The 24,946-nt window shown below is 37.0% G+C and overlaps 1 protein-coding gene across 1 annotated transcript; it reads left to right on the top strand.

Annotated features, from left to right (window-relative positions):
• Positions 1 to 359: 359 nt before the first annotated feature.
• LOC578816 (probable beta-tubulin polyglutamylase) lies at positions 360 to 18,816 on the top strand. Its single transcript, XM_030987131.1, has 13 exons — positions 360 to 506; positions 1,805 to 2,008; positions 3,082 to 3,271; positions 6,978 to 7,934; positions 9,303 to 9,421; positions 10,339 to 10,551; positions 11,806 to 11,983; positions 13,187 to 13,358; positions 14,846 to 14,986; positions 15,608 to 15,724; positions 16,132 to 16,225; positions 17,307 to 17,743; positions 18,442 to 18,816. Exons 1-13 carry the CDS (start codon positions 371 to 373, stop codon positions 18,676 to 18,678), a joined length of 3,195 nt encoding a protein of 1,064 aa, XP_030842991.1. The 5' UTR covers positions 360 to 370; the 3' UTR covers positions 18,679 to 18,816.
• The last annotated feature ends 6,130 nt before the right edge of the window (positions 18,817 to 24,946 follow it).

The following is a 24,946-nucleotide window of genomic DNA, read 5'->3' as shown; positions in this document are numbered from 1 at the left end:
GCGATATTAAAGCATGCATCCGAAAGTATTCAACAATTCAACACTGTTATGAAAAAACACAAAAGCATCAAATTTACAAGGGGTCTAAATAATTTAGTTATTAAAGTTGGAAATGTTTAAATTTCTGGACCCCCCCCCTCCCCTCCCCACAAACCTGTAGTAACTATGGAATTTACCTGCTATCTTTGGATCAAATCTACCTAAATGTAACACCAGTTTTTGCAAAGCTTCCAGGTTGCGAAGAAATTATATTACAGTAATGTGCATTCATTTAAAATATGAAATTCTAAACGTTAGCTGTTTTTTAATTTTTTGAATAGAATAATCAACTTTATTTTGTCTTTGTATTTTGTAGGACCAGTTCAGACAGATGGAACTGATTCGAGAGAGGGAGCTATTAGGAAAGAAAGACCATGAGCGAATGTGGGCCCTTCGAATGAGGTTCTTGGATCAGTGTAAACATTACTTTGGTGTACCGTATGCCAAGCGGTACCAAACCAAAGGAAGTAAGTTTTGTTTTAAATACTCATTCCTTTTTTCCTTCTTATTATGTTCTTTGTGTAGACAGCATATAATACCCCGCCGATATTGTGCCCAGGAATTCAAATGAAAGCCAACCAGAATATTAAACAAAAATGAAAACAATAATATCAAGGCCACTTTAAAGTGAAACTGTTATGTTCAGCTATGTTATTGAAGGCTTGGATAATTGAAATAATGGTTTTCTGCAGATCATGAATCATATTTTCAAATAAAATTAATGTAATAGAGACTGAAAAATATGTGGGTGGAAAATGTTCTTATTAAGAATGTAATCAACAATACTCTTGAGAAGATTTGTCAAACTTTTCACTCATTTGGTAATGTATTTTTTTCTGCATTTAGTCAAACCAAATGATGATCTACAGAAAATTACTTTTACGGATGTAGGTAGAATTGCCCAATTCTTAAAAATTGAATCTGACATAGTTTCACTAAGAATAGTCTGTCTTTCATTTTGAAATTAAATAAAGGTTCATTGATTGTGACACTTTATTCATTGAATACTGTTTGTGAAGATAGAAATTGAAAGAAAGAAGCAACAGGGATCAAAAACCTGTTTAATAAATCTATATTATGGTGCAAATACTAGTTGGCCCGAGAGGGTTATACTCATATTGTGTGGATGAGTTCATTGAGGAACAAACAGGCGCATCCAACCTTTCTCCTAGGGTAATAGGTTGGTGGTATGCCAGGGCAAGCTTGTAGTAAAAAAAAAAATGCTTCTATATAAAAAATGATGGTACAAACTAAATAAGGGCAGCAAGCCAGCAACCAGCCTGTAAGCGGCCATAGAAGGCACCTGCTACGACAAAATGGATTGAAATTTTGAAAAAACCTGACCCATCATGTTTAGGAATAACTTTAAATGGGACCCATATATTTAGAGATTTTTGTGAAAAAGTGACCCATTAGATGGGACCCTTGTATGTCTTAATATGTGAGTACCCCCCCCCCCCCTCCCCCTGGGTGCAAACCCTCAACGGAGAATGCCAAGACATGTACTTCCTTATGACGATGGTCAGAGATTTTAACCATGTACCATGTGATCAAAGATTAAGATTCTTATCCACTAGACCATGAAACCTCTAGTGTAATGTATATGTACTTTAATCTAGACAGTTAGAATTCAAACATGTCAGGGGATGCAGAAAAGGATTTGAGAATCTGTACAGGCCTGCATCCCTGATAAAACATTTATAAATGAAACAAAACAGTCAGTTTAAGGGTTGATGTGTTAGTTTGCGTTTTGTCATTTTGATAGCTCCAGAGTATGACGCCCCGTTCTTCTTAGACTGCTGTGGTCTGGTGAGGCGGGTCTTGCTGGATTTGAAAGAAGATTTTGGTTTTAAGGTTGACAGCTGGAACCAAGCCTATCAATACGACATTCTACCTATCACCATCACGGAAGAAGAGATGAAACCGGGTGACTTAGTCTTCATCTCAGGCACCTACTTCAATAAGAAATGTAAGCAAAATATGAATAATCACACTGTGCCACAGTGTTTGTAGCATGGCACCATGAAATTGTGTGATCTAATGTAAGTTAACATTTAATATTTCTTTAATCTTAAAGGTACTATGTCCCTTTTGCAGCCAACCTCAAATTCTGTAGAACTTTGCAGGAATTATATGGATATGTCATTTATGTCCTATCTGTGAAATTTAAACGTTAGCAGTGTCCTCATATTCAAATTATGCAAGGAAACCCGTTTACTTGCTAGACTTCACTGTCAGACACTATTGAGTGACTGACTGGCTTTTTTCTTCTTTGGTAATAACATACATGAAAAGAGTTGTAAAGGGTACATGAGCATTTGTCTACATCAATAACCCACTTTAGTGTGATGGCCAAGATTAAACTGATTGAATCTTTGCGCAGCATAAAACGTATGACCATTCAGTACAATTGTCTGAAAATCAAGACTATTACTTTTGGGCTCTATAGCCCTAAAGTCGATTTGACAACTAATAGTCGTTATTTTCCCACTTGAAGACATTTTCAAGCCCCACCTTTTTTAGGGAAGTTCTAAATAAGTATTATCTTTCAAATGCAGTTGGAATTTAACTTTTTCATTTTTTTGGCCTGCAAATGGGACATAGTACCTTTAAGTATGTTGAATATTAATTTAAATTATTGTATACGCCTTGAGCATCTCTAGAGATGGATATATTGCGCTTTATAAATATGTTATTGTTATTATTGATCTGCTATTGATGCATGTATTTTCAAGCACTGTGCATTAGGTTTGTCCATTGTTTGATTTATAGCTTGATTTACCTGATGTTAAAAATAAAATATATTTTTAAGCAGATTGTATAGGAAATATGTCTATAAAGTCCTGTATTTGATTGACTAAATGCAACCAAGATGAATATTGTTTCTTTTACACATAGCTTTCTAGACCCATGTACAATGTAGCTATATCCCTGTGTTAACCTATATAACTTAACGCCCTTCTGGCTCCAAACAGATATGATACACTGTGTTACAAATAGACAGTTTGGTCCCATGCATGTAGTTTTGTGTTTGTTTGACAGCTAAGAAGCAGAAGCATGACATGGTGCATGTGGAAGTGTGGTTAGGTGATGGACCCAAGACCATCGGAGCACGCTGGCAGAAGGGCAAGGTTCAAGTCTTTGATTCCTACCGCTTTGTTTCCAAGTCCTATCACAACATGGTCTACCACTTCAAGTCCATTGATACATGGCTACAAGGCATCTGTAGAAGGTATGTAGTCGATGATGATGAGGGTGAAGATGATGGTGATGAGGCCAGGTGCCATTTTACAGACGCTCACAATGCTGAGTAACTACATTAATGTTCGCATCCTACCGTGTACCCATTTACAACCTCAGTTGAGAGTGGCAAATGTAGATCAACATCATGTCAAAAGTGATTAGTGCTGGGCTGAGATTTGAACCTCGTACCTTGTGATCTATATTCTGGTGACTTATCCATTAGACTACAACACCTCCAAAATTGATTAGTTTAGAGGCTTCATTAGTGTTCAAAACTGTCAATTTCACGAAGAGAGGAATGGAGTGAGGTCCACAAACAAGGAGCAATGGATATTCCCCTTTTTCATAATGTAAGAATCCTTCATAAAATGACCCTCTCCTGGATGATTGCCCCTCTGTAGAAGCATCTCTATTACCATCAAGAATATGAACCATCTAGAATGAGTAATGATAGTTATGTAGGGTGTTGTGGTCTAGTGGACAAGTCACCGACTGCAGATCACAAGGTACGGGGTTCAAATCCTGCCGTGGCACTAATGTCGTTTGGCAAGACGTTAATCCACATTTGCCACTCTCCACCCAGGTGTAAGTGGGTATCTGATATGCTTGAGCGCTAGGTACTTTAGCAGTATACATTTGGTTATATATGTAAAGCGGCATGAGATTCAGAGCTTGGCGTTTACCGGCATTATATAAATATCCATATTATTGTTATTATTATGATTATGATGATATCGATAGGCTGCTAATATGGCACTGTGTAGAACTTCTATTTGAGGTGAAACAAGAGTTTGAATGAGCCCAAATGAGTTAACGCTTTAGCCAAACTATACCTTCCCCCTCCAAAAGGTTGATTACCCCTCCTATGACTAACCCTTCTACAACTTCTAATTAAATCACCACCATCACAAATACTGCTGATGTGTAAAAGTCTATCAGAATGGGGGGGGGGGGGGGGGGGGATCAGTAGTTTTCCATTAAAAAAAAGATAGAAAACGATTGTTAATAGTCTAAAGCCAAGGGGAGCAGTTCAGATGTACATGTAAATCTATTATTTTAGAGTTTCCAATGACTTTTTTTGGAGAATCAGAGATGAAGTATCATGTACCAGCTGAGCTGACCTTCTTCTTTTAATTTGTTGTTGTTATAGTTGCCCCCCTAAATACAGTAATGTGCCTCTCCCTTTTCTGTTTATCCTTATTTTAATTTTTCACTCATGGTAAATGTCTTGCTCATATCCCTGTGACTTACTAATGTTCTGTGACCCAGTTTGAGTCGACCTTTCGTGGTGCCAGAAACCACCATGACCGCAATTTATACAAGGAAGAGATTTTTGGAGAATAACCTTTCGGCTGAGAAAATTCTCTACCACAATCAATAACAGTTTCCACCCATTTCCTTTTATGGGATCTTTACATGTATATCTGAGTCACGGCTCCATACTGATTCCATACTGATTCCATACTGACCGATTCTTGCCCATTCAGGGTACTATCATTTTTTGTTTGGTCTTTTATCAATCGGTCTTGTTGGCACACTTCGGTTGCATGGCCTGAAGAGAATTTTCATTGGAATGTGTAAGAACTATCTTGTAATGGTTGCATTTCCTAAAAGGAACTTCACCTCAAAGATTAAGTGTAGATATGCTGAAAGATAAGATTTATTCCTGCCTATTGATATACGATATTCCTTACGAAAGTGCACAAGAGATGCATAAATGTAGATATTCTTAGCATGATGTAATGCCTTTTTTTAGCATGACTTGGGCGCAGCCATTTTCTTGATAATATGACGTACCAGGCAAACTCGTACATGTACCATGCAGCAAGCTCTTGTTGGAAAGACTATAATTCAATAACAAAATTTTTACTTTTCAAGGAGGGAAAATCATAGCTGAAAATGTAAAAACTGTAATTAGTGACAATATATAACAGGGAACAGTTGTAACTCATTAAAAAAAAGATAAACCCCAGAAGGGCAACAATATATTTATGCAATTTGCATACTGACAATTGCAGTACAAAAGATAATGGCAGGTGAATGAAATACTTCATCACCACACACAGGTGGGAAGGAAGCATTTGTACATTTGAATACATTTATTTGATCAACGACTTCACATAGAACGTCACATTATCAAGGAAATGGCAATGCCCATATCGAACTAAGAAACTGTACATTATGTTAAGAATATCTTGCTTTATACATGCATGTACCTCTCTTATACTTTTTGGTGGGCAATCTTGTATATTAATGGGCAAGAATACAATTAATTAACTACAGTTATTTTTTGGGGTGAGGTTTTCTTTAATAAGCCTTTTCAACTTGTTGTAATCAATTCTTTTTTCAAAGATAAGTATTATAGTTCAATTACAATACTCATAATCAGTGTTCAAGGCTGGTTTGTACAATGAATCAAAGAATACAAAAAGCAAGAAAAAATACAATAATAAAATCTAAATCATGGAGAAATATATTGGCATTATTGATGAATTTTGTGATTGAAGGATTTTAAGCAGGTAAGATAATTTGTGAGAAGTGGGGATAAAGTATTAATCATATTAATTTATGGGTGCTCGACTGCTCGGTAATAAATGCTGAATAAACTATGACGAGTGGGTAACTTTGGTCCATATTCTTATTTTATAAATTCAGATATTGTACTCTTTTCCAATGTCGATCCTTCCTGCTACAGAAAATAAGGAACGGTGCCCGAAGAGCATGCTTTAAATACTAATGTGATTAATCATCATCCTAGCTAGGTCTGACGTCACATTTGCGTTTATCAAGTACTCTTGAGTCTAGGGGATTTTTCCCTCTATCTACATATGTGACCTCTCACCCCTATTTCGAGTGCTTCAAAGAAGACTCAAGTATTCTGTGTCTTTCGAGTCTCTTCCACAACCTTTCCACCTTTCTATTACTGGTATGTTCATCCTGAACAGTTATTTCAAATGGAACAGTAAGTTCCACAAGCAACATCCTTTTTCTCTCCTCCCGTACAACAACCAAATCCGGTCGCTGGGTGGTGACTAGGATGTAGGGAGGGATAGTGCTCCCAGTGACGGAATAACCTTGGATTTCCAAGTATATATCAAAGATGCTTGACACCATTTCTTTAGTTGTTCAATACATTGCTATTAGGATTGTCGTGTCTCCATTTGAATCTATCCAAGAGGGATGGGCAATGTGTCAGTATATAATGTAAGGTGCCGGTTGAATTCGGGCAGAAAGGGCATTTGTCGGTAAGTCTCTTACCCTATCGACTCAGCTTTCAGTAAGAGGGAAGAGAATCTATACAGTACATGCATTAACAAAAAAACTTAGTACATGTACCTTACATGTGTAAAGCGCCATGAGCGTCAGAACCTGGCGGATACCGACGCTATATAAATAAACATATTATTTTTTTTATTTATTTACGGGTCAGGTTGAAAAGTTAAGGTTAGGAAAAGGTTAGGAAAGTTAATCTGAATCAGCAATGGTTGAAAGGGATCTTTCCAATATGATACAATATCATATGTTATGAGAGAGTCGATTTACATTTATATATGCAAAAATTATAAAATAGTTTAAGTTTGTGGTACTGGCAATAAGTGGAAACAATGATAATAACAATAGAATAAAAAAGAGTAAAAAAGAATGCCATTGCAGTTTATCAGAGAAGTAATCATATTTGTATTTTCTTTCTTCAGCTACTGCGATGAGCACCCATGGACGAGAACCAAATACAAACCAGGCAAGAAATCAATCTTCTCTCTACAAAGCAAGCAGAAAGGAGAGGAGGAAGAGGAACTTGAAGAAGCCGCGGATGCTAGTGATGCGGACGAGGAACAAGAACCAAATGATGCAGAAGAGGAGGAGATGGAGAGAGAGGAGAAGAGAGACAAGCAGGGGGATGTAGATGGATCTGACAGAGAGGAGATTAGGCTACGGACTAAAATGAGTAAAGACCAAGAACAGACGGTAGAAGAAGCTATGGTCAAGCTGAGCATAGAAACAAGTGGACCTAGCATCGGTTGTCATGGCAACCATGAAGAGATGGAGAGTGACCTGACCTCACTCGATGAGGAGTTTCCTCCTGAGCTTGAGCAAGGAGACGGTGAGGATAAAAGAGATGATAATGATGATATTGATGGTAACTATGACGATGCATTGGGTTATGAAGGTGCTTATTACCGGACCGATGCTCAAATAGAGGATAGTTTACACGAAGATAACCAGCACAAAGATGAAGGTGAACCCTCGCCACCTGCACCAGCGGACACCAAGACAATGAGCGAACCTTCAGAATCCTTCAATACCTTCAATAATCCAAACTCCAACAACAATAACAGCAATAACGATGCCGATTGGGGTTGCTATGACAACAACCCAAACAGCAAGGAGGGAGACGGAGGCAAAGGAGGGTCTACTTCCTGCCCTTCTGGTGAGGCAGGTGGTCTGGGAAGAGGAGAAAATGGAAGCAAGACGGGCAAGGACTCTTCCAAGTCCAAGGAGAAGAAAGACGGGAAAAATGGAGACAGAGGAGGAGGAGGGGGAGGAGGGGGACGGGAGAGGAAGAGTCCCGGGGATACCAGCGGGAGGAAGTCTGTGATGCAGGTGGATACATCACCAACGTTCTACATTGGTGGAAACAATGGAGTATCATTGTGAGTATTCTCAAAGGACTTGTAGAATTTGTAATTAACACTATGAGGGCAACTGCCCCCACAACTATTACCTTTGATAGCTACCCCTGGATACCTCCCCCAAGACTATTATCCCTGGAAAACTACCCCTCGCAGTACCTTCTACCAACTATATGTACATAAAAAATAGTGGGTATATGAGTCGCATGTAGTTGTCAGGATGTGCAAGGACAATTGTTGCACGGGGAGGGGATAGTGTCTTAAGATGTCGCTGTCTAGAGTGATTGTTCTTGGGGTAGTTTTCTCATGGTTCACATGGTGATGGTCCAGAGGGTAGTTGTCCTTGATTCATATTAAGCACCACCAAACCAAAGAATTCTTCTGATGGTTGGCCGGATGGGGATATAGTATTGGTTCAATGAGGAAGTGAGAGGAAGAATGGAGTTGGAGAGAGGTCAATGTACTTTGATTGAGTAAGTAGTTTGATGGATGGAATACATAATCAAATTGGGTATTGTAAAGGCATATCTTTATATCCTATGACTAAGCTTCATGAAGGAAGGTCATTGATCATGTGAATTCAATTTGATTTTCTTCTGCTCAATATTGTAGCCATAAAGTAAAAAAAATATATAACAATGTTAATTCTCAAATGATATTATTTGAATGAAACTGCAGTAGTATTCAAAGTCATCTTTTGCATAAGAAAGGAGGGTTATCCGAAATGAATATGCTTTAGAGCATGACCAGAGGGGTGTTTCATGAAGCTGTGCGTACATTTATGAATGACTTTACAAATAATTTGAATATGAAAAGCCAAATGGGATGTCCAAAGTTTTACCTGACATTTTAACAAAGTGTGACTGTATTTCCCATAATCTCAATTAAATTGTAGCCAAAAATACACTTTGCATTCAAATGTTTTGTTAAAAATGATAAGGTCAATCTACATCTGCATATTTCAACTTTAGCTTATGCAATTAAAAGGATTTGAGAATCCGATTTAGCTCTTCATATTAAAGCGTATCTGCCATAGTTTACAGGAGGGATTAGACTGCCCTGCAAGGTCACTGGACAGGTGGTTATCTCATCAACTCAGCTCTCAGTTAACATAAGAAAAAGAGGATCATGGGGGACCAATGGTCACCGATTAGGCATGGTTTGTTATATAGAGGGCGCAAGTAGCTACAAGTAGTGCAGTGGGCCTTTAAAGTCATTCGTAAAGTTATGCGTAACTTTACGCACAGCTTTATGAACCAGCCCCAGGGAGCATAGACATCCCTGTTTCCCTGCAAATTTTCTTCACACTGCTACATGTATAAATGTACTTGTTATATCCAAACCTAACATAGGTCTCTGACCTGTCATTGTTTACTTTCTTAATTTCAGGATTGAAGGAGCATTGGTGACGAAAGGTTGGCGTAGAATGACGGAGAAGCATAGCAATCAGTTCAGGTTAAAGTGGGTAGAGCTTCGGAGTAGCATCAACTTTAACGCTTTCAAACCAGGTACAAGATTCTTCCTTCAAGGGGAAGTCCACCCTCTGTAACGTGTCCTGCAGAGGAGCTTTCAAGATACGTCACAGTGTTAACAATTTGTGTTTGATTGATCGCAACTTCAACAATTCATAACTTTCACCTCTTTAATCTGAATTTGTTCAAACTTTCACTGACCTATTCCTCTAGTTTTTCTGCTCCTATTAAAACCAACTAAATATCAGGTGGACTTTTTCTTTAAGGAGTCAAATAGCCCCAACAGTGCAATGAAAATTTACTTCTAGAGTGTGAGCAAAATTGACTTCAAATGATTTTGAATTGATTGAAATCAATAATTCAACCAATCGTTTGATTCTACAATGCCCCAAAGTTGTACACACCTGCATTGTAAATATGATTGTTTGAGACAAGTTCCATGATTTCTAACTTTCCAAATCTGTTGGCTATAATTTGAAGAAAGAAAAGTTTTCCTTGTCCAAAATATCATATCTTGGACACTTTAAATTGCCCATGATATTGCATTAAAGATACAGTTGAGTTCTGGTCATGCGATTGCATTGTGAAAGAAACATTGTGGAATCGATCAGAAAAGGTTGATCATCTAGCATATAAGTATTGGTGTGTACTGCAAGGTTTTGGAATCATAAAAATGATAAGAAGTTTGGCCCAGTTTAGGTAAAGTTACAAGCACCTGTAAACAGAAAGATGTATAAGGGACTACACAATCATGTGGCATAAAAGTCTGTCACAATTTTTATGATGTTACATGCCATATTTAGAATATTAAGGCATTTAAAAAGCCATGTTCTTCTCCAGAAATTTTGTTATCTGATGTTCTTCCATACTTGCATAATACAACGATAATGCTCACGTATAATTAAGCTTTCAATAAATCTTTCATTGTTTTGTTTCTGTCTCTTATCTTTAAGGTGAACAACTAGTGAACCGCATCCCAAACAGCGGTGGTATTCTAGGAACCAAGACGGGTCTCTTCAACACTCTGAGGGAGTATGAGAGGGTGTGCGACAGGACCAGAGGAGGGGGTAGATCCAAGTATGGTCTCAAAATAGAGGAGTTCTTCCCAGAATCCTATATCTTGGATTTGAAACCTGATAGAGATGTTTTCTTACAGACTTTCAAAGGTAATTTGGGTTAAGCTCGATATCGATTGTGGTCAAGGACCGCTATTCATAAGGACCGCTATCCATAGCGCGTAACAAAATGAATAGCGATCCTTTATGAAAAGCGGCCCTTATAAATAGGGAGCAAACCATAGGCAATTTATCTCGCTATTCATAAGGACCACCATTCATAAGGACCACTATTCATAAGGAGCGCTATCCATAACGTGTGACTAAATGAATAGCGGTCTTTTATAAATAGCGAGCAAACCCCAGTAATTTGAGTAGTAGTAGTGATGAAACTCCATTGATATTAAACTTGAAATTGGACTATCCTAAACCACTCAATATTTTTACCGGAATTCCTTTTTAAGTCATAGGTTATTTCACTATAGAAGGTCAAAATATTCCCAATTTATTTTGTCTAGATGGGGCCCCCTAGCCCCCTCCCCTCATATGCAGTAAAGTTTGAATATAATATTTGTCAATTTTAGCTCAGTTATCATATGACTTGTAATTAGAACCAATGTCAAGTTGATTTGTATTTTGGATATCTAGGCTTTTTTTTAATTCACAAAAAGATACAGTGAAGGAAAAAAAAAGTGTTATCGGGCTTAAAATTAGACAGATAGGCATTGCTCAAAGCAAGGGAAAGGTTATGCATACATATTTAAGCGGTTGCTTCTTTTTATGCATACAGCCTATTCAGTTTGTCTAGTAGAGGAAAAGATAAAGACATTTATATGCCCGCATCATTGAGTCCTTTTTGTTATTAAATAGAAAGATATCAGTAAATGTCAGCCCTGCATTTGTTTAGATTTCAAGAAAAGAGTGATAAACACAGGACCATCTTTTTGGAATCCCTAACTCCCTTTAAATAATTCATCCATCAATTTCACCCTCATTTACACTACTTGGTCTCACAAATGAGATATTGTCTCTTTTAAAGTTGATAACTGTTTTCACACACATATGTTTAATTGATTTTAAGAAGGTATAAGATACAGTGAAACCTGTCTATAAAAACTACCTAAGGGAAACAAGAAAAGTGGTCTTTATAGGCAGGTGGTCTTTATGTACAGGTTCCTTTAGTACCTACATGTTTCAATGAGAAACCATTTTCAAGGGAAATAACAAATGTAGTCTTTGTAGACTGGTGGTCACTATTAGCAGGTTTGACTGTATAAACAAAAAAGATATAAAAGGTTAATGAAATATAATCATATACAACAGAATTATGAAGGAAAAAAATATGTTGATAACCTGTTCTTACAGAGGGAGAGATTTGGATCAGCAAGCCTAATGGTATGAACCAAGGTAAAGGCATCTATCTGGTGAGAGACATCAGTCAGCTTCAGGAGAGGTATCGCCAACGAGAAGAAGAAGCTACCTCTAGTAAGGCCATGCAGAGGAGGACCAGAGGACAGGGCACGGGACAGAGACTTATCCAAAGGTGAGCCAAAACTTATCCAAAGGTTAGCCCTAACTTATCCAAAGGTGAGCCAAAACTTATCCAAAGGTGAGTCAAAACTTATCCAAAGGTTAGCCCTAACTTATCCAAAGGTGAGCCAAAACTTATCCAAAGGTTAGCCAAAACTTATCCAAAGGTTAGCCAAAACTTATTCAAAGGTTAGCCAAAAATTATTCAAAGGTTAGCCCTAACTTATTCAAAGGTTAGCCAAAAATTATTCAAAGGTCAGCCCTAACTTATCCAAAGGTTAGCCCAAACTTGCTCTTTTGGTGTGGAGGTACAGTGAAACCTGTCTATAAAGACCACCCAAGGAAGACAAGAAAAGTGGCCTTTGTAGACGGGTGGTCTTTGTAGACAGGTCCGTTTAATACATGTTTCACTGAAAAAACATTTTCAAGGGAAACAGAAAATGTGGTCTTTGTAGACAGTTAATAATAATGATAGCTAGTTCTTATATATCGCTTATCAGGACCGGAGGCCCTCTCAAAGCGCTTTACAGATATATATATTATTACCCCGGTCATCGGATTCAGGCTTACCCGCACACAATGTATCCTACCGGGTACCCATTTAACACCTGGGTAGAGAGTGGCAAATGTAGATCAATGTCTTGCCAAAGGACATTAGTGCCGCGGTGGGACTTGAACCGCGAACCTTGTGATCCACAGTCCGGTGACATATCCACTCGTCCACGACACCTCTACAGTTGGTCTTTCTATACAGGTGGTCACTAAAGCAGGTTTAACTGTATCATGGTGTCATGTATGTTGGTTCATTCGCTTGAATGTCAATCCAAGGATTAATGATTTGAATCGCAGCCTGGCACCATTGTCCTTTGGAAAGACATTAATCCTTGTTTGTCTCTCTCCACCCAGATGTTAAATGGGTACCAGGTAATATACAAACATTCAAGTGGTTAGATTGGCATGTGTATGCTTGTGAAATGGCGCCTAGCTGGAATACTTCCCAGGGAGCGGAGTATGTACACTACCGTATCATTTGCGGATAAAAAATTGAATCCAATTACCGGGGTAATAATGATTACAATGTAAAAGGCTTAGAAATATTATCATTAAGCACTAAACAAATGTGTTTATTATCATCATCAGAATATTGTAGGTCACAGGTATTTGAGGACTAGTCATCACCCTTGGAATTCTTACTCTGTGTATGTTTGTATTTTAGGTACATTCCTAACCCCCTGCTCTTGAAGAACAAGAAGTTTGATGTGCGAGCCTACATGCTGATCGCCTGTACCAATCCCTACATTGTTCTCTACCACAATGGATATCTTCGTCTATCATGTGAGGACTACGATCCTGAGAGTACTGATATCTCAACACATCTTACCAATCAGGTTTGTAGGTTTCTTAGTTTAATTGTTCTTTACCACAATGGTTACCTTCGTCAATCATGTGAGGACTACGATCCTGAGAGTACTGATATTGCTACACATCTTACCAATCAGGTTAGTAGGTTTCTTAGTTTAATTGTTCTTTACCACAATGGATACCTTCGTCTGTCATGTGAGGACTATGATCCTGAGAGTACTGATATCTCAACACATCTTACCAATCAGGTTAGTAGGTTTCTTAGTTTAATTGTTCTTTACCACAATGGATACCTTCGTCTATCATGTGAGGACTATGATCCTGAGAGTACTGATATCTCAACACATCTTACCAATCAGGTTAGTAGGTTTCTTAGTTTAAAGCCTGTCTGCACTAGTTTGGCCAGGGGGATTAGACCTCCCTGCAAGGTCACTGACAGGTGGTTATCTAATCAAATCAGCTCTCAATTAACATAAGAAAAAGAGGATCATGGGGGACCAACATGCACCGATCAGGCATTGTTTGCAATAGAGGACGCAAGTAGCTATGAGTAATGCAGCAGGGCTTTAAACGAAACTTCACCCATAAAAATATGTATAAGGTGAAATGCTTTCCTGCCTATTGATCTGAATATTCCTTGTGAAAGTGTACAAGAGACATATAAATAAGGATATTCCTAGTAGAATGTAATACCTTTTAGCATGACATGGGTGCAGCTATTTTCTCGATAATGATTTTCTTGATAATGTTGGGCTTAGAAACTGTAGATTATGATAAGAATATCTTGCTGTATACCCCTCTCATACACTTTGGTGGGAAATATTTTAGATTGATGGGCAAGAACACATTAAATCTCTCAGAATAACTTAAGTCATTTCTTGGGGTGAGGTTTCCTTTAATGAATGATTTATTGATTGATGAAGGGCTATGTGACACTTGCTCCTGCGATAATTGCTCCGTGATAAATTCCAACACTTACCAAGTTTATAACTTTAACCGTGAACCCTAAACTTAGACTAACCCTTACCCTAATTCTAACCCTTACCCTAAATCTGACCTACAACTCAATTTCATTTCTAACCCTATACTTATGACAAAATAAATCTCAGAGTACTTGTCCCTAGAGCAAACGTAGAGCACTGGTTGGTTTGATATATTTATACATCATTTGATTGATTGATTTACTGAATAATGGATTAATTGATGTATTGATTGAATTGCGTGGTTCATGATTCATAAAACAGTGCTATCTTCACGTAGCTTATTTATGAGGTGGTTAATCGATCAGTTGATTGATTGATTAATTGATTGGTTGTTTGGTTCGTTGCATGATTGAATTGTTGGTTCATATTGATTAGTTGATTTATTGTTTTATTGGTTGATTGGGGGTTGGATAATTGATCTGTTGATTGCTTAATCAGTTGATCAATTAATTGTTTGATTGATTGATTAATTAATTGATCGAGTGATTGGGTGATTGATTCTACTACTTGATTTTTATTTCCTGTTACAGTTCGTGCAGAAGAAGAACCCTAACTATCAGGATATAAAGGAAGATACCGTATGGAGCATGGATGCATTCAATGACCATGTCAATCAACATCTGGCTGAAGATAAAGGCCTTCCTAAGGATTGGGTTAAAGGATTCTTCCAGGTTAGAAAGATATGTAGCCATAAATTTAGAGAAAAAAGATAGATTTGATAGCATACAGACTAAAAGAAATTAAAGGGATACATGTGACCCAATGGCTTAAAGGCATCGTAGTTTATTGACATCGCTATCACTGCTGTAATGGAGAAAGAAGTAGACATAAATGTACTCTATGGGAGAGATTGATTTAATGGCCAGCTTTAATACAGCCAAAATAGAAAAGTAAAGTGACAGATTATTTAATAAAATGATAGTAATTGTCATTTTTTTTTATTGTACAATTTCTATAGAAATATACACGCAACTGTGCGTGATAATGTAACAAAAATAAAAGGCAGAAACAAACTCAAAAATGTCATTAATACAGAAATAACACAAAATTATGAAATATATTCAATCACGTTTACAGTACATTTAGATGGATTCCAATTTTGATAGGTACATGTATGTTAGAAACAAGTGGGATCTAAAGCAGTAATAGTTTATATCTAAAAACAAAAATTCTATGGAAGGTTTCCTAAAAGAGGTAAATTTTTAGAAGATTTGCTACAAGTATTGTTATTATTTGTTAACTATTGTTAAAAACTTCTTCATGTTTCTTCTTCATCTATTTCTTCACCCCAGAAACGAATGTGTCAGATCATGAGCCAGTGCTTCCTTGCAGCTAAGAACAAACTTGATACATCTCTAGGATACTTTGACCTTCTTGGATTTGACTTTCTCCTTGACACTGACATGAAGGTGGGTCAATCGCTATCTCTATGACTAGATGTATAATTTTACTGTTACCGGTAATCCAATGCTGTTATGTAAAAAGAACTTTGATTGTATTCATCAATATGATTACACAATCATTTCACAATATCTACCGTTAGCATTGGCTGTATTACCAAGAAAGTCTTTACAAAGAAACTTGTTTCTTTGTTATCAGTTTCTTTGTTATCAATTGGCCATCAACTAGTACCGTGTTTCTTTACCTCAGATCTTTAGGTAATATTCTCACTGTATCTGTGGACAGTAAAAATGTGGAGCACAACTTTGATGGATAGCCATTTGAAAGAAATTCAAATTTGTTAAAAAGATTGTGTATCAATATGTTAAGTGAAATGATTGATCACACTAATCTTTTTTTTTTCTTCTTCTTTCAGATCTGGTTATTAGAGATTAATGTGAATCCAGCTCTGCATACAAACTGTGAAGTTCTTAAGGAACTCCTACCAGGGGTGGTTGATGAAACATTAGGTAAGTACTCCAAAGGAACAGCCTCCATCGACTTCCCCCCCCCCCCTCCCCCCTCCCCCTAACATTTATTAAAGGTGTTGTATTTGAGTGGTTTAATCACTAAACTGTAAATGCAAAGGTTTTGATTCTAGACATGGCATGGCACTTATGTCTTTGAGTAAGGCATTTTATCTACATTGCTCCTCTCCACCCAGAAGGAGCGAAAGCCATAGTGGTTGGATTAGCATGTGCATGAAAGATCCCCAGGGAGTGGAGTATGTAATGTGCAGAATAGTAAATGAATCCAGTGACTGGGAAATATTACTACTAATAATACTAGAACTGTTTTGGTCAGGTAATGGGAAAGCCCTTTTTAAGAAACAGGTATTTTGTAGATGGGTACATGTATGCCCTCATTATGTTTACCATTGAAGGCGAGTGAGTTGGCTTTTAATAGTCGGTAGAGCATCAGCCTGTTAAACCAAAGATCATGAGTTTGAATCCAGCCCAGGTAGGGTGACAGCACCCTGCTATGTGTATTAATGTACCCCTCCCCTCTTCCACAAATGGAGTTAACAGGGGAAAACATTTGTTACACTGGAATAGGAAGTTTAATCATGGTCCCATGTGGAGGAGATCGAGTCACTAACTTTGTACAGTAAGAACCTACTGCACTCTTTATAATAGAGTAGGGGAAAACCCTGGTGTAGTGGGTCCACCTGCACATCCTAATCAGTTTTACCGGGAGGAGAGATCAAAGGTTGATGCTCCAGTCATACCTCCACACCAACCCATTCTTGATTATCCGATGTAACAAATCACTGAGTGAAATTTTGTACAGCCAGGGCCTGTCTTACAAAGAGTTGATATCAATCACTACTTATTTGCGATTGATATCAATCGCAACTATGTACAGTGTACATAAGAGATAGGAAAATGCAAACTTGCAATTGATAAGAGGACTCGCTATTGATTTGGATTAATCGCAACTCTTTGTAAGAAAGTGCCCAGGAGTGCTGATATTCACAGAGTCACAAATGTTTGCTATTGATATTTTTTTGCCCATTTTTTCCATTCTTCTGTATGCTGTATGCTTTTGTAGATATTGTGATTGAGATCCAAGAGAAAGTCAAACGAAAGCAGCCCATAATGCCCCTGTCCAAGCGACGTCAATACCAGCTCCTCTATGATGATACCTCAGGTGGTAGCGTACCCAGCATGCGACCTCCGACCCGCAAGGCGATGTCCAGCAGCACGTCAGCCAATGAGGGCAGCACAACCTCCAGATCAGTTCGTAGTTCAGTCAGCCCACAGAGAGCCATCTCCAAGGCCAAGTCACTACCAAGGCAGGTCATGGCTTCACCGAGACAGGTCGGCAATTCCACACCGAGACAGGTCGGCAATACCACGCCGAGACAAGTCGGCAATTCCACACCGAGACAGGTCGGCAATTCCACACCGAGACAAGCTGGCAATACCACACCTAGGCAAGTTGGCAATGCCACACCCAGACAGGTCGGCAATACCACACCAAGACAGGTTAGTAAATCCTACATGTAAGTACAGGCTCGTTTAGATGTGGCCCGTCACAACAAAATGAGACAAAAGCCGCTAGACTAGAACTCATGAAAAAAGTTGTTGTTAGATTTCTCTAATGTTTAATGTATCATGAATGTTTTATAAAAAAATTGAGCAAAAGGGTTGAAAAGGCTTTTTTTTGTCAGCTCTTTTATTCTTGCAGACAGTTTAGCAAGGTCCTGGGCTCAAGAAAGCTATTTGCTAAGCCCCTCCCCCTAGTTACGTATGGCTTGGTCATTGGCGGGTCACAGTCTTATTCTCTGTAGAGAATCTTTACCATTATGTCGTGTGCTACGTTTATTTTTTTTTAAGCAACAAATTCTATAGTTTTCTTGAAAAGCAAAAGAAAAGAAAATTATTATTTCACAGGCTATGGCACACTAGTGAAAAATTGTACTATGGTACTAGAAATAAGGTCTGTGACACATCCAATTTTTTTATTTTTTTTTTTATTTGTGACAGTTTCTATGTCTATTGTTCAGACACCTTCCTCAGATATTTAATGGCATACTGAAGATAGCTGCCAGCTTTCCATTCGCCCAAAGATGGTAGTTTTAATGGATACCTTTGATATACCGGCATATTTCTTTTCCATTGGTATCTTCAAAGAGGTTTCATTAACTTTAAATTGTTTTTTATTTTTATTTGGAATGATCCAGACTGTGACATCACCTAGACAGACATCGACTATTCCACCAATTGTCACGATGCCAAACAGAGGACCACCCCTGCTTCATGGAGGACAGCTACCGGTGGTGAAGCTCACATTGAGAAAGAATGTTACCCCTCTGGCTCCTCCTGTCGTTACGATGCACCAAGGGGGCGCTGTTTCACTGAAGAAGAGCGAGACTGAAGTGACGGAGGCAACATCCAAAGTGAAGTCCATCAAGTTGTGAATATAGGAATCATGTCCGTCTCTCGGAATGTTATTTTAACCCCTTGGCTACTGCAACCGAATGGTCCCTTTGTTAAAGCCCCATTGCACCAGTTTGGCCAGGAGGGACTAGACCTCCCTGCGTGGTCACTGACAGGTGGTTATCCCATCAAATCAACTCTCAATTAACAGAAGAAAAAGGGGATCATGGGGGACCAGTGGTCACCGATCAAGCATTGTTTGCTATATAGAGGGCGCAAGTAGCTATGAGAAGTGCAGTGGGGCTTTAAGTCTGTGAGAATGAGGAAGTTCAGTAGGCAAGGGATTAATCATATCAAGGGATTATTCTTAGAGTCAGTACAAGTTAGAGATCTTGTTGGGGGAAACTGGCCTCTGGTAGGAATTTTGTCTAAGCACAGACTCCCCCTCAAAGGAAATTTCCAAGTAGATGTTCTCTCGAGTTGAAGCTAAATCCTGAAGTAATCTGTAAAGGAATGGGTGTGTAACAGTAGCGTGAACTATGTCAATGTCTCTGCATTAAGCTATTTTATTTTGGTAGTGTACTGTATCTGCACAAAAGCTGCAAATGCTGCAGTATTTTTATGGATGTGAAGTGAATATTTTAAAGAGACTTTTATCGACTGATTTTAAAGAATTCAGTGAGTTGGTTTATATATGAAGACTATTTACATTTTTCCGGCCACTTTCTGATTGCAATGTTTGAAATATCTTTGAATTAGCGTATGGTTTGGTTTTGTGTTTTGCTTTTTCAAGTACCTTTTCCTAAGAACCAGGGATTTTTGTATATCCTTCTGTTTTTATCCATCCAACATTTTACTTTATCTCTCATTTGTGCAATTATTTATCTCTTCATTTCTGTAAGTTTTATGTTTATATATGTTGGCAAAGCATTTTAAAATCATGGTTTGGGGAAAAATGATTAATGCACAGTTTTTTTTTCTTTGATATATATATATGGACTGTCTTCATATTTCGAGGTTGAATGTCCTCTTTTGTTAAAGATGTAAATATTTTGAAATGTAGGGAGCTATGTGGAGTGGTAGAGTGTTTGAAGCTTGTTTTGGACCATATGCTGCCTAAGCTTTTTATATTTTAATACTGATATTACTTTTACCTGCCTTTACAAGTTTGCAGTGTCTAAATATAACATAGGTAATGTATAACAATGTATCCAGTTTTTCCGTCCAGATCTTCTGAAATTGTGTTGTATTTTGAGCATTATCTTTTGAAGTGTTAAAGCATGGTGTATAGTAAATAGCTGGTAATCATGTTTAAGTAGATATTTGTACATGATACTGATGATATGCAATACTCTACCATTATCTGATCATTCTATGAATTTGTATACATGAGTATTAAACTGTGATAGAAAAACACATACCTGGGCGCTAATTTTTTTCCCCAAACAGGTTTGCCAATGCTAATATTTCCGGTCATCTGATTGGCTGATATGTTACGTCATTAGCAATGACGTAACCGTTAGGGTGAGTGATAGGGTTATAGAAATCATGCAGAATCACTTTTCATTAACCCATCGTTGGCTCAATCGGTAAGGTCAGCGTAATACAATCATAGAGTTGTGGGTTCAAGTCTCAGTTTATTCAGTTTTTTTGCCTTTATAAATAGTGAGGCAAAGCAATAAAAAAATCAAAGACTAATTGTTTGTGACCTCTTTCCAAGCTGCTAATGATGTAGAACATATCAGCCATTGAGAACAACGGAAATATGAGAAATTGCAAACCTGTTTGGGAATAAAAATTTCGCTACCTGGGCCCCGTCTAATAAAGAGTTGTGATTAATCTCAACTTATTTTTGATTGATATCAATCGCAATTAGGTACATAGAGATAGAAGACTGCAAGCTTGCAATGTCTTGGATCAAGCGCAACTCTTTATAAGACGGGCCCAGGTATGATTCTGTATCTTGAGTTCATATTTACACCATCTCATGCAGAATGGCATGCAGCTAGTTTTCATGTGTGGTGAATACGATATAATACTATTTGTACAGGTACATTCAAGTATAAGCATTTTGCTTAATACTTGCAGTGTATATCTAATGTACTAATATAAATGACTATGTATTATATAATATTAAAAGGATAGGTATGTAATTGTATATCTATGATTATGTAAATTAGAATTTACTTTAAAAAAGAAAAAAAATCAGTATTCAATAATTGCTGTCCATGGGAAACATTCTTTCATTTGTGTGTCATTTATATGAGATTTATGTATATTATGCAATGTGGAAAGTATTTTTGAAAATGCATCATTTTGAATTTCATATTTACTCTTAAGTGTGTGATTATTATATACAAACACCTTGATATAACCCCATAGTACTTATGTGTATTCAATATGCCATATCTGAATGGTTTGAAAAGTGAAATTTGCTGCAAAAAAATGTTGTAATGTAGATTGAAGTGAGTATTCAAGTATGTGATGAAAATTAATGTACAGTGTATGTTTAGCTTGATTTTATACAAATGGCTGTATTGAGAGAAAGTTATATTTGTAAGCCTGTAATTAAATAATATGGATAAATATATCAAGAGAATACTGGAACTTGCTGAAGTTAACCCCCTCAGCTTCCAAAGTTATCGTATGTGTGAATTTTTAACAGAGTTCGGTTTTAGATTTAGCTTTAACATGATATTGTGAGAATAAGATCAACTGATAGTTGATACCGGTAGTTAGAGAAAATTGTTCAAGCACCAGATGTAACTTTTTTTGTCACAAAAGACATGAATCTACATCGCCATTCTCCACCCAGGTGAAGTAAATGGGTACCTTCAAGGAAGGAGTCCCTTGAATGCTTTAGCGCCTTATTATGGTGGCTCAGCTACAGCCCGGGTAATGACATACTTTTTATTATAAAGCGCAGTAGAGTATATTCAGATAGTAACTGCGCTATATAAATGGACCTATTATTATATTTTAACCAAGTGTGATATCAATATTTTATTTGCAGTGGCGTTATAATACGAGGGTAAATGAATGCTGTTCTTGCGTCTTTCACATCTATCCTTGCCCCACCCTTATCAATGTTTGAAATGTCATGTGTGCAGTGCACTTGAGAAAAGAGGATATGTCTTAAAAGCCAAAATTTAATCTTGAGTGTCAGTTGTGGATTGTACAAGGTATGAGGAAAATAAAAGGATCACATGAAAATGTGTGCACGGAACCCAACTCAGACTTGACATGTTCTTTGTGAGCATGTATGGGTGCATCAAAATGTCTACTCACAAGTCCTTTTCATGGTCAGAAGTAATAGCAGAGGCCCATATTTTGAATAGAGTATTGTGAAATAGAACCTCTAACACACAGATCACAATATGTTTTGCTTTGTATTGGTACACTTTGAAGAAAGCCAAGTCATTGACAGATAGTACGAGTACTTGTATTTCATTGACTGCTCATTAAATATTTGTTATGAATACATGTGAGTTGTGAATACCAGGAAAGGGCTAGAGCTATTTGCTTTACAAGTGTACCTCATTTTTCTTATTACTTCTTTTGTAAGAATCTTTCTCTATGTTTGAAATTGCTCTTCTGCAATTGTTCAACAAATATAAAATATTCTAGAAAATTTTCAATAACAAGTTTGATAGGAATGTGCCTTCACTTTCTTACAGTAGCGTTAAATTTCTACAATAATATGATTGCAGGGCCCTCAGGGAGAACAGTATTAATACTGATGAGGTTACCTTATGCTACGGTCACAAAGGTTCGTACGAACGATAATTTTGTACGAATCTCCGTTTTTCCACTGTCTTCACAAATTTCCATTGTCTGAAAATCGTTCATACAGCGTTCGTAGCAGTTCGTGATGGCATTTGTGACCAAGGCTTAAGGTAAACAAGATTATATTTTGATCAACAAAAGGTTTGACTTTCAGAGGTACGTGTAGCTGCAGAGTGATTCCTAAAGAGAGCTGCTGTTTGTACGTGTATTAACATTTAACATTTTATTAATGTCTATTGTGTGTGTAATGAAATAAATAATATACAAGCTTAAATTCCTAGTGTATATTGTTGTTTAGTGAAAGTGATACCCTCTTCATGTGTGTCAGCGGATGAGAGGAAGAAAAAATAGAAGTCGAGAGTTTAGTGACGCAACTGCACACATCATCATCATCATGCATTCACGAGGGTTTATAGCCTTGTGGTCTACAACTAGTTTGTCTACTACCCAATTGGTCTATACCCAGTCTCCTATTCACATGGTCTAATAATCATTTTGTCTACCCATCATTGGATCTAATGACCATTTAGGCTAACAGTCATTTGGTCTAATAATCATTTCATTATTTATGATTATTAGAAGAAGAAAAAAACGGCATTAGACAAACTGGAATTGGGCTGACTGGTAATTAGACCAAACGGCAATTCACCTTCAAGAGCATGACAAAACAAACGCACAAAATAGGCCATTTTCGTAATGTAAACAAATTCATGCATATGCCTTAGTGAAACACCTTGATACATGTATCTCAATAGTCAGAATTCAAATTGTATTTATTAGTTGGTGCTAGGTAGGACAAACATTGCTTGCCCTGCTGAACAAGACATAATAAATGTCTATTGACTATTGAGATACAATTATTTGTAATGGGTGAATGATATTCGTATCGAGACACTTTAGTATAAATTTGGTTACATTACGAAAATGGCCCATTATGATCGAAAACTATAAAGCTACAACTATCATTAATCCAGAACACAGATGTAGCCGGTCATATTAATCAAGATTGTCTATTTAATAGGGTGCAAGCATGATATCATTGAATCTCTATATTCAGTGATCATCTAGCACACCTAAAACATACAAAAACAAATCAGTTTCCAGGAAATTTTCTGGATATATTCAACAGTGCATTATTCAATATCATGGAAACCAAAATAAACTGTCACCATTCTTCATACTTAGTTGCATACAATACTTTTCTTCAAAATACTTATGATGGAATATATTAAAATCTTCCTACAGCTTTACTTCATCATTTTGTAGCATTTATGGCTTATTTACATTAGAAATGAAATATTCTGTTCACTATTCCTAATATTTATGCATAACAACAGAAAACAAACATTTCAGATGCTATAGACAAAAAAAAATATATAAATTGAGCATGGTCCATGGTTTAAATTACAAAAATATAACATTACAATATTTGTCAAATGTCAAAAACAAACATTAAAAACAGATGCCCCAAAATATTCAAAACTAGAGATGACAAAATATACACTTTAAAAGAAAAGAAGAAGGCATCTTCATTCTCAATTTACTGTAACATGTCATAATACATGTATATACCGGGTACATTAAAGAGCAATGTAAACCAATTTATATAAGCATTGATATAACAACTTTCAACTCAATTTCTGATAGGTTAAGAATATGAAGCATTGTGATTTGCTGATAATTCTAAGACGATATTCTTACCTATCGAGATCAAGTATTCCTACATGTCGACCAGTGTTTCACATCATACTTCAATTCTATTTAAAGCAATCAAAGTTGAATTCAGTCAGTACCTGTCTCATAGACAGATCTTGCAGGACCGAGGCAATGGCCCAAAATAATCCACACTCCACGCATTTACATTTGTTTTGTCCAGGGGTATAACCACCCAGCACGAGGACCTAGGCCCTGCTTCATAAAACTTGTTAACAATAACAAAAGCTACATTTTTATGACAAATTTGCTCTCAGCCAACCAAATGCCACAATTTTTGTAGCTTACAGTATAACAGTTTATATTGTAACTTGTTATTGATAACAAGTTTTATGAAATAGGGTACAGGATTTGTCTGAAAAATCAGCAATTTTATAATTTTATAATCAACACAAAACAATTATGCATAATATATAGCGGCTCGAGTTCTCACTTGCAGCTTGCTTTTTGTAGCACGACTTCTTTTGGTTGAAACTAATTATTTATTGCGGACCTTGTGGTGCAGCTGCTATTGAGTTTGCAGCTACCATGCTAAAAGACAGTTTAACGCTAGTAATGACTTCAGACCGTTATTGAAGAAAGATACAACCCACACAAGATAACACTTTACACACTACAGAAAATATTATTCAAAGCTATAATATTCCTACTTCATATTTCATTATTTATCCTCAAGAATATATTGCGGTGATATTAATCGATGCAGACATTAATTTGTAATATGATATGGTAGCTTGTTATTTGTTACTTTTCAATCCTGAGCAAAAAATTATACTGTCTCCCATTTTATTAACGCGCATGGAACCCTTA

Source organism: Strongylocentrotus purpuratus, unplaced genomic scaffold (genome assembly GCF_000002235.5).
Source record: "Strongylocentrotus purpuratus isolate Spur 01 unplaced genomic scaffold, Spur_5.0 spur5_scaffold_16, whole genome shotgun sequence".
Classification (NCBI taxonomy): domain Eukaryota; kingdom Metazoa; phylum Echinodermata; class Echinoidea; order Camarodonta; family Strongylocentrotidae; genus Strongylocentrotus; species Strongylocentrotus purpuratus.
Note: the sequence above shows the minus strand (reverse complement) of the source record. Positions and strands in the feature narration are given on the sequence as shown.